An 11,401-nucleotide genomic window follows, 5' to 3' on the forward strand; every position below is an offset into this window, starting at 1 on the left:
TAAAAGTATGAAATAAAATAAAAAAAGGATTTCTTGAATTATAAATTGCTTTTCATATCTTTATATTTATATGTTGCTTTTTATGTATTTACATTTGTGCTAATTCTAAAGCAGTTAATAAAATTTGAATTAAAAAAAATAGGGAAGATATATAGACGGTAGAAAGTTATTCGCTCAAGGCTGCATACCATCTGTTCTCCTCTCAAGTTTTTATTTTTAATTTTATTAGCTGCTTTAGAATTTACATAAATATCTATTTGAGAGAGCAACAGCAATTTTCGAATGTTATAAACAGAAGTCTTTTTTATTTTCAGGGACCAAAAACCAATAAAAGACTTATTATTGAAAAAGATATGCTTAAAGTTTCTTTTACTGTCAAAATGATTTCTTAAACTCGCAATAAAGCACTTAATACTGTAATAAAGGAATAAATACCTAACAAAACTAATACAGAGGAATTTTAATCAAGAGCCTATATTGTCTTCAGTATAGATTTCAAATTTTCACCATCATATTCCAAATTTCTATAAAGTTTCTTAAAGCCCCCGTATCTCCAAACCTCTTTATCTCGATTTTTTTTCTTTCCTGTCAAATTCGAAATATACAGATTCGACTGTATGCAATATTCTCACTGCGCCGCTCATAAAATTAAACAAATTTAACTATTTGCAATCTATGACAAAGAAAGGCTACATATACGTGGATGTAACAAATATCTCTCATGTCTAAAGCAAAGTGTCGAATTTCACTCAATTATCAAAAAATTGCAGCAGAGGGAGGCGTCTTTAAACTTAAGGGTCACTCATAGAGCAGATTTTCAATGGCATTAAAGGGGGGGGGGGGGAGCGAAGTGAATTTTTGTCCTTTGTTACTCAGAAAAAAAGTTCTGATTTTCTTTCTTTCTTTTTTTTTTTGTTTTTTTTTTTTTGTTTTTTGAGACAAACATTTCGGTTGGGGGTTTTGTCCCCAACCCCCCCCCCCTTAGCTACGCCCCTATGTTTCCTTCTAAACCTCTGGAACTTGTTTATGTTTCCTGCACGTCCTACGTTTGTCGCATACATAATATGAGAGGGAATGAAACATGGATACATGGGACGTGGATAAGTAACACCATCTAATAGTCAATATAACGTTCCTGAAGGACGACTCAAATGCGCGTCAGTCGGATGGCTGAGTAGCGTTCGCTGTAACGCAAATTCGGAGCGAAAGAGCATCTTGCGCTGACACGTATTTGCCTCGTTCGTATCTAACGGGTTAAGAAAATGACTTGACATGAATTTGAGAAGTGTATTTTTTTTTTCGTCTATTCGAGGTGACCGAGATTTTTTTCATCCTTCAGGAGACGTCGGCATGTACCGGGAGCCCCTTCGAAGACAGACAAGAACGGGATGACCGCGTTGCACCTGGCGGCGATTGCTGGATACTCTGCGAGGGTGAGGTGGCTGCTGGATGGAGGATGGAACCCTAGGGCAAGGGATCGATGGGGACGGACGCCCCTTCACTTCGCCTTGATAAGGGAGAAGGAAGCCGCGGCGGAGCTCCTGGCGGATGCGGACTGCATCACCGACATCCTAGATCACAATGGATTTGCCCCTATACACTGGGCTGCGTGCTGTGGCTTTGTGGGAGTCATCAGGAAGCTGCTCGCAGCCGGAGCGGAAACGCTTTCCAGAAACGAAGTCTTTTCACCCATCCGATTGGCTCTCGAATACAAGCAGGAGACTGCCGCGGAACTTCTGCTAGATGCCAACTGCATAACGGGCACCCAGAATGTTATTAAGGAACCCCTTCTGCATCTAGCTGTACGATTGGGTTATCTAGGAGTAATCGAGAAACTGCTCACCGCCGGAGCGGACACGCGTCTCATAAATAAAGGATATACGCCACTCCATGTGGCCCTGATGGAGGAGAAGGAAGCCGCGGCAGAGCTCCTGGCGGACGCGGACTTAATCACCGACATCCTAGATGAAGATGGATTAGCCCCTATACACTGGGCTGCAATGCGTGGCTTTGTGGGAGTCATGAGGAAACTGCTCGCCGCCGGAGCGGACACGCGTTTCGGAAGCGAAGGCGGATCCAATACACCCATCCGATTGGCTATCGAATGTGAGCAGGAGACTGCCGTGGAGCTCCTACTCAAAGCCGACAGCTTTACGGAGTTCCGGAATAGTGCTGGGGAAACCTCTCTGCATCACGCTGCAGGAGTGGGTTATCTAGGAATAATTGAGAAACTGCTCGCCGCCGGAGCAGACACGCGCGCGAAAGATGACAGAGGTTGTACGCCCCTTCACATAGCCCTGTTCCGCGGAGGGAAAGAAGCTGTGGCGGAACTCCTGGTGGGAGCCGACGGGGAGATTGACTCCTTGGATAGTCTCGGGTGCACTCCCCTGTATAGGGCTGCAGAATGTGGATACGTGGGGGTGGTTAGAAAGCTGCTGTGGAGCGGCGCTCGTCTAGACTCGGTGGGTGTGGATAGGGATCCTCTGCAATATGCTGCTTTTAATCGAAACGATGATTTGGCGGAAGCAATCCTCGCCTGGTGTGCCTTGTGGGACGTCGCCGTGAACTGGACGGAGATGAAGCTTTCCCAGGACGATACACAGAGATGCATCGAGCTTCTCTCCCGATGCGATGCGGAGGTCCGGAGGATGAAGGACGCCCGGATCCCCGGTTTGTGGTGGTCTTACTGGCATGTCCTGAGGGGACACGTGAGCCGGCTCTCGCGATGCCTCGAGGACGGGACCGTCCGCGAGGCCCTGAAGAGGGGCTGTGCGGACTTCCCGATCTATCGTGACTGGATCGCTTTCGTCATGGGGGAAGCGGACAAGTGGAGCACCCTAGCACCTCACTGGCTGAAGTGCTTCTCCTTCGTGGCCTGGGAGCTGCCCCCCACGTGCACGGACCTCGTATTGCTGCACCTGAGCGAACGAGACCTGCGCCATTTCATCCGTGCCTGCGAATAGTGAACTTTACCAGTGTGACAGTAAATGTGGTTTTTCTTATTTACAATTCTTTTGTCGTGGATCGAATCCTTCGACGGCCGTCCGTAGTTGGTACACGGACTGTCCATAAAATTTGACCGCTTTTGTCTTGTATGTATTCAACTGCGAGTATTTTTGACTTCAACAAAAAATTTCCTTACAGAAAAAAAAATGATTTTTTTTCTATGGTGCCAAAGGAAGTGACATCTTGGGTTGCTTTGGCTGTTAATATGTTTATTTCACATTATACTTTTTTTCTTTGAATATTGGCCGATAAAAGTCAATTCACTTGTATTTCATTTATCATTGTTTTGTACTACTTTAATTCACTTATGTGTCCGGAGTGCTCCATGCATCCTATGTTTACTGACAACTGAATGATTAAGTTATGTTAATTTTTTTGAATAGTTTTTGGTACAGCACTAGCCAGAACAAAGTAAACTGGACTGGAAAATATTCTCAAGTTTTAAAATATATCTTTGAAACTGGATCATGTTTCTTCTAGTTAAATTTTTTTTAATTATTAGTATTATTTGTACTATGCTAAAAATAAAATAAAATGTAACTTCGACTGAACTTTGTGGTGTTTTTACTGGCATGTCCTGAAGGGACACGTGAGCCGGTTCTCGCGATGCCTCGAGGATGCTTTTAACGTGGTTTTATTTTTTAAGAAAAGGTATTTTTATACTTCAAAAATTCATTTAATAACATAAAAATTTCATATATTCTGTACTTGCCTTTTTTGCTCCATTTATAATATTATCATTAACTTTGGGGCATTGAAGTATAAGATTTACTGCACTGAAGCATAAAAAAATTCATTATTCTCGAAATTTGAATTTGATTTTTAAATTTGAATTGTAAATGATTGCAGTATATATTATATGCTTGCACTTTTTTATTAATTGCGCACGCTCACACACACACGCACCTTTACACACACATACACCAACGTGCATGCACACAGGTCTACACACATACAAGTCTACACATACACACGTAACCACCCGAGAGAAGGGGCCAGTGGTGGCGCTAGGAAATCCCCGACAGGGTGGCAAACTTGCCCGACAGGGGGGCATAGCCAAATTTTACTTTGCAAGATTCCCCCCCTCCCCAGAGCCTGATCATCCTGACATTGGACATGGGGCGCATTTCTATTTCAGGAAATTCATTTTGTGCCTCCCCCCCCCCCATTTCAGTTTTTTTTTATATGTTGAAGCAATAAAATATTTCGATACTTGCGTTTTTACACAACCGTACTAAATTTTATGGTACCTCATATCACAATGTAATATATACATTTAAAAAGTAGAAGAGATATAGTAGTATACGATAAATATATAAATGTGGTTAAACTTTGCAGTAAACTGTAAATACCAAAATGATCTATCATATAATTTTTAACAGTAAATACAGACCGAATTTGGAGTGGTTTTCTGATTTGCAAAGAGATCACACATTTAAGGCGAATTTTTAACAACAAATAGATTTTTTCCTTGTTTTGGCATTTGCAAAACTATCAAGGATATCATTGTACTCTAGATTCTGAGTGAAATCATTATTTATTTTTAATTAACATGATAAATTAAGGGGATTTTAGCCCCCCCCCCCTGAAATCTAAGAGGAAGGGCCTATGCCCCACTTGCCCCTGCGGTAATCAGGCTCTGCCCGCCTCCAATTCAAGTGATAAAGAAACTAATCATTCTTTGCTTCTAAGAACACGAATTCCCTATAAAAATTAAAGGCAAAAAATAAAAAATTTAAAATAGATAAAATGAAATATGTAGGGAAAAAAATCAAATTTAAAATGAAAAACATGAAACTAGGCTTTTGTGAGCAGGGTCATCGCGAGATCAATAAACTAGAACTGTCTGAGAATCAGGAATTGACGAAAAGTCTGACTATGATGTATAATCATTATAAATGTGTGCTCAACAGAATTTTATGCAGAGAAAGAAACTTAACAACAGGAATTTAGTTGTGCTTGTGGAAATTAGGGGGGTCCGGGGGTTCTCCCCCGGAAATTTTTCGAAATTGTAGCTCTGAAAACGCAATTTTAGATGATCTTCGGTAATTTCATGGAGAGAAGGATTTGGGTGCTCACCCCCAAAGAATTTTAAGAAATTGAAGTCGAATAAACGAACTTTTAGTCGATCTGTAATGGTATTTTATAGGGAGTGAGAGTCGAGGTGCACCCCCAAAAAAGTTTTAAAATTAAAGTATCGAAAACACAATTTTAGGTCATGTTTGGCAACGTTAGGGTGATGGGGTTAGTGACCAATTAAGATACTGAGGGTTCCCCCCCCCCTTCCGTAATCAAACCTTATAAACACACAAATTGACGGAGGGAAACTCCAGGGCTAAAAGTTATAGCGGTGCTCATGCTCATCAACTAGCTGAAAATATTTATTGAGGAGCAGAGAAACCTACATCTTAAGCAAACAAAAGAAGAGCAACTAATATTAAGTTAAAAAATTCAAAAGAAACTTAAGCCCGATACCTAGCTTTATATTAAGATGAACCTCGCGAGTCAGAACATGTATAAAATTAAATTTATTTATATTTTCTTTCATTATGTTATTTTTCCGGGATAACTTGGGAAAGCATGGAAAAGGGAAAACGATTACAACTACTAAGTTTTGCTTGCGCAAAAGCAGAATCAAGAGAAAAAATTGAAAATCTTTTGAAGAGCCTATTTTGCTAAAACCCATTACAAGTATTTTATTTGATAACAAATAGAAACTGGAAATGGGTAAAAATTTTGCGCTAAAAAAAAATTGGAAAAGGTGCAAATTTTTACGATTTTTAATTAATTTGTATGGTAATAAAAGGTCTACATCGATTAGGCCTAGCTGGTGGTGGATGGAGCCGGCGGGCAACCGGGCTAATCAGATAAATAATTATGATAGTTTCATAGGGGCCGCAAACATATTTCATTCCTAGATTTTTAAATATCATCGTACAAATCACAGCTATTTGGAGGAAAATCTGTGGGCTGCCTAAGCATGTTTGAAATAGAAAATAAAAGTTAAAATGTAATGAGCGAGATTTAAATTATTGAAATGAATTGTCAGTGTCACACCAGCAGTTCTAAGCAAGACTACGGAGTCGGAAGAAAAATGACCGACTCCGACTTCGGGAAAGAGCCTTCGACTCTGATTCCACAAGAACTGGCATGGTTGCAGATTTTAAGGGAAAATGATCGACTCCGATTGTTGAATTTTTAAACCTTCGACTCCTGACTCCGACTTCTTTACCTCAAAATCAGTCCGACTTCAACTCCTCTCCGTTGGTTCTAAGTTTTTGAAATGTACTAAACAAAAGTAATGTGTGTGTGTGTGTTTTTTGTGTAATCCAAAAAAAAAAAAAAAAACGAAACTTGATAATATGATCGGCACTATGCTAAACTCGGTACAAACGAAGGTAAAAAATCGCGAATCTCGTTTTTCAAATTCAATGGTTTGCCGTAGTACTCAAAAAGGGCTATTACTACTGTACACTCCCCATTATCCGCGGAATTAGTGGCCCAAGTACCGCGGATAACGAAAGTCGCGGATAATGCGAAAAAGGTTTAAAACCAGAGGTAAAGAAGACAGAAATTATCTTTTGCTTGCGAATGATTGTATTGTAAATAAAACGTGAAACGTTTAAAAGAGATGCGGCAACATTAAAAAATATTTGTATTTCAAGCTCTACAGAACTAAAATAAACTAAAATTTAAATCATGAGTAGGAACTTTCCGTCAACCTAAAACATTCAACAGCCCAGAAGTGAAAACAGTGACCACAACAAAAAAGACCACCCCCGTCAGAGAATTCCCAGAAGACCTGTAGGCGTTTTCCTAACCTTTCTCAATCGGAACAGATGATAAGGATAATGTCGTACGCTCCTTGGGGGATAAACTAGGGGTCTTCAGTAAACACATGTGTTTTACCGAAATCAGCTGAACGCTTTCCCTTGAGGCACATGCATACCGACTTTCACGTTTTTTGAGAAGGAGCACTTGTTGTGGGAAAGGGAAAAAAAATCTGGGACGAATTGATTTCAGATCCGCGTTTTTGAAGAACAAAATTTTTCAACTATTTTTTTTTCCGAGACTTTCGCGGATAATCCGCTCGTGGATAATCGAGAGTTTACTGTACTTCAAACTATAAGATTTACACTTAATGTTATTTATAAAAATCAAAACATTGAAAATAACTAAAGCGTCTGGTGGACAAAAATATTGTTTCGGCTCTCCTGAAAAGAGCCAATTTTCACATTCGGTAGTTCAGCATAGTGCCGACGATATTACGTCATAAACAAACTTATTAAGTATCAAAGTGATTAACATTAATTGCACTAGTTTCTTTTGTGTAAGGTTTTTCTTTTTTTTAAATTAACTATATACTTAACTTGTTTATTTTTCAAAGTTTTTGAAGCATTCATAATTAGAAAATGCATAACCATTAGTTTCAAACTTTTTATTGAACATGCCAGTTGAAATAGGTCATAACTTCAAATTTTAAGTTTTAATTCACTTCCCAGACTAAGAGGGGAAAATGTAAATTCAAAGTCTTACCCCAAAATTTATCTACATAGACCATTTTTGCAGATCTACGGAGTCGGAGGGAAAATGGCCGACTCCAACTCAGGGCCGGATTTAGACTTAACGGGGCCCTAAGTTATTTTAGGTATGGGGCCCCTTTTGCAGTTTTAACAACGTTTCTCTCGGTGGTGTAAGAGAGGCATTTTTTTTATGATTTTTTTTCTCCTTTACTATGTCTGTCTCTTTCATCTGATACATACAGCAATACTTTAATTTTTGATGATCGTGTTTTAATGTGTTTTCACTGATGTCCTGTGTTGGATTGACCTTAAGAGGGGAAATGTTATCAAGAAAGTCACACATGACTCCGCTTTAAGTGGAGTACAAAATATTCCCAATTGTAGGGGGTCCGGAGATTTCTTCCCCGGAGGAAATTTTGAAAAATAGATATAAAATTCCGCATTTTGAAGCCTTATAAGATGTAGTTGGAACTACAAAAATATCAGGACAGAAATAGGCAAACAAAACTTTTTTTAAGTTATAAACTCTTTCAAAAATTAAGATAATACACAGTAAAAATTGTTTTTGATTCGAAAAACCAATGACAGCAGTCGACAGAGAGAAACAGCGCGGGAAGCGAAAAGACAACGCATTGCTTCGTGCTCACATTGGCTTTCGATACAATTAGTTTTTAATCACCCCTCTAATTCACTGACAAACAATTCAACTCCGACTCCTTTACCTTAAAATCAGTTCGACTCCAACTCTCACTCCGACCCCGCAATCACTGGCAGTGTTACAGGCATTGAGGGAAAATGACTCCGACTCTTGGAATTTTTAACCTACAAATGCCGACTCAGACTCCTTGTCTCGAAAATCTGTCCGACTCCGACTGCGCAACACTGCTTTTTTACACTATTTTAGTACTTGAAAAAAAGCATATTAAAAAAAAAGAATATAGCTTGCAAAAAAAAAAAAAGAAAAGAAAACTTAAGCAAGATTGAGTCTGGTATCAGTCTGTAAGTTGGTTTGATCGATCTCGAAGGAGCAATGTTGACTTTTGAATTGGACTTGGTCCGATCAAATGATTACAGCGCTCTGGACTAAGCGCAGCTTCTACTTTAAGTTAGAAACATGTGTTTCGACTACAAAATAACATCTGAAAAAAAAAATAAATTTGGAAGCAAAATGTATGTTTTCAATTGCTTTTAACATATGACTTATTTATTTATTTCATTTTGCCTTTTCCAAAAGGTTCGCCCCTCCCCCTCCCCCAAACATTTTTCTCAAAAAGAACCCAAACCCGATGCATTATCAACCCGACGTTTAATAATCCAATGATTGTTTAGTTGTGCCAAGCCCGAATGTTTAGTAAATCATTCTCCATTCCCAACAAAACTATTATGCAGCCTACAAACAAGATCAATATCAGTTTTTGAGAAAAATGTATTTAAAATGTGAAACATTTATTTGCTTTTATTATATTAGTCCAAAGAATTTTTTTCCTGCATTTAGCATTTGCCGACAAGACATCATTGCACTAAAAAATTAAAACATTAAATCTACATACTTTAGTACACTTCCTTGTATGAGGTAAAAGGATCGTTTACTCATCGATATGTTTTGTTGCAGAATAATCAAAAATAATCAGAAAAGTTGTAAATATAACTATAGTAATAACTTACTTGTAACTTCTCTTCTGAGTGATTATAAAGTACTTTAAATCGCATCAATGAGTGCGGTCTGCGTCTGCGCACTTGACATGCCGATGAAGAGCTAGAGCTGTTTAGCGAATGTAATAGGAAAGCAAAAATCTCCGAAGCATGTTTTTTCTCCGATGACAACCCCCTCCCCCTTCTCGTCTCGTCCTGGCTATTGTCATTCGGTACGTGTGTATTTGTCTCGTTACCCGATGACGACGCCTTAGGTCTGACCGGTAATCACCACTACATTCTGCAGGGACGGGGATGGTACTCTTTTAGTCTAAGTGGACACCCTGAGGTCAAAACCAGCTCATCCACACCCTGCATCGACAAACAGAAATTTCAAGGATCAAAACACACCATTTCCCCCAAAGCAATAGCTATATTTTGTCACTATCTGGACGACGTTATACGGACTCGGGCTAACCTTGCCTCAAAGGGGATTGATTTTTTGCTTCCTTTTATATATATATATATATATATATATATATATATATATATATATATATATATATATAAGATACTTCTACTTTTTTCTACTAATTTTTTTTTTCGAGTTCATATATGAGAAAATTATATCATTTACAATAAACGCCAAAGCAAACAGATTCCCCGACGAAATACTAAATTTTCCCCGACGGGGGGGCAAGACGCTTCCGACGAGGGGGCAATTGCCCCCCCTGTTCCTCCCTTGGAGCCACGTCTGGAAGGGGCAGACTTGGGGCTGTGCTGGTGTTATCGTTTCACTCGCTATCGACTACCGGTTTTTCCCCAGCCCAACCCTCTACTCACCGGCACTCACTAGTGTCAACATGTGCTACTCTCTCAGTGAGTAGAGGCGCAGCTCCGGACAAGTCCAAGTTCGCACATGCAGAGGGTAGGAAGTACGCTAGCCAATCACCGCCCGCTGGAGTGATGCCATCACCAAATGCGCGGAAAAAACTTACTTCTTCTTTTTTTTCATAGCGAGCACGTTGCTTTCCAAATCCAAACGCGGAAATAGCGAAATGGCTGCGGAAAACAAATTTTCAAAATCTGAAATGGGTATGATTGTGGAGTTTATGGAAAACAATCCTCAAGTATTTTCCAATGTTATGACGCACGAATTCACAGCTCAAGACAAAAAGAAAAAATGGAAGGACCTAACTGACTCCCTTAAGGGTGCTCTTCACTGAGAGTCTGAAAGATTCGGATCTAATGTTAACCTACGGGGAAAGTTGGAGCTTGTTTTACAAATTCCTGTGAAGTTTTCAGATCAATTTTTTTTCTGAGTATTTTTCAAGACTATGTCTGTGTCTTTTAGTTTTTACTTTTTTGATGTGTCCATTCTCCGATTTTTTAAAATTCGAGAAAAAATGAATTTCTTCGAAAACGAGGTACTGTTGGACATTTTGCTCTGTAAAACATCTGCAACTCGTGCTATCGAAATTTTAAGAACGCCCTGACATGCAAAATATTTCCAGCTCTCTTTTGAGATCTTGTTTGAATTAATGCGACCATTTTTTAAACAAATATCGGGTTCTAACTATTGAAAAAAATTTCAAAATACGTTCACTTTTTGCATTCGCCCCGCCTCCTATAAGTTAACTCCCCTTTTTGAGGGGTAAACACTAATGGGGTGTAAGATTTATTACCCTCTCATTAGTCCCCCTCAATGACCTTCGCTGGACGTCCTTTCTTCTTTCCTCTTTTCCTAAGGCTTTCTTGAAGAATCAAGTGCTTTTGAAAGTGAATCCATGTAGATGCGTGGTATTAGCTGTTAAATTAGCAACATCTGCTCTTTTTCAAATTAGTGTGAAAAGAAACAGATTTGAAAGGGATATTTCTAAGTCAAATTGTTTATTAACAATATAATGAACATTGTTACAATGCTTTCGAATGCGAAAAGTTGTCATTTTTCCCTTCCAGTAGAAAAATATTTTTATATATAGATTAAATCGTATTCCAGATACTAGGTATTTTGTAAGGTAGATACACATTGAACATGTAATTCATAATATACAGTAAAATCCATCGAATTTCAGAATCGGGACTGGAAATTTATTTGGTTGAAACAAGTATTTCGTTGCATTAGTATACGTTGTAATAGGATTTTACTGTATTTCTCTTTAGAAAACTTCCCAAGGAGGAAAACGATGCATAATTTGACCCCAAATAGAATCGTGAAACGTTTCTTATGGGGTCGCAAT

At 38.9% G+C, this 11,401-nt stretch overlaps 1 protein-coding gene across 1 annotated transcript; it reads left to right on the plus strand.

Annotated features, from left to right (window-relative positions):
- The first annotated feature begins 1,388 nt into the window (after positions 1–1,388).
- LOC129233319 (ankyrin repeat domain-containing protein 65-like) lies at positions 1,389–2,963 on the plus strand. Its single transcript, XM_054867370.1, has one exon. It carries the CDS (start codon positions 1,389–1,391, stop codon positions 2,961–2,963), a length of 1,575 nt encoding a protein of 524 aa, XP_054723345.1.
- Positions 2,964–11,401: the final 8,438 nt, after the last annotated feature.

The sequence above is a fragment of the Uloborus diversus genome, unplaced genomic scaffold (assembly GCF_026930045.1).
Source record: "Uloborus diversus isolate 005 unplaced genomic scaffold, Udiv.v.3.1 scaffold_333, whole genome shotgun sequence".
In the NCBI taxonomy this organism is placed as follows: Eukaryota; Metazoa; Arthropoda; class Arachnida; order Araneae; family Uloboridae; genus Uloborus; species Uloborus diversus.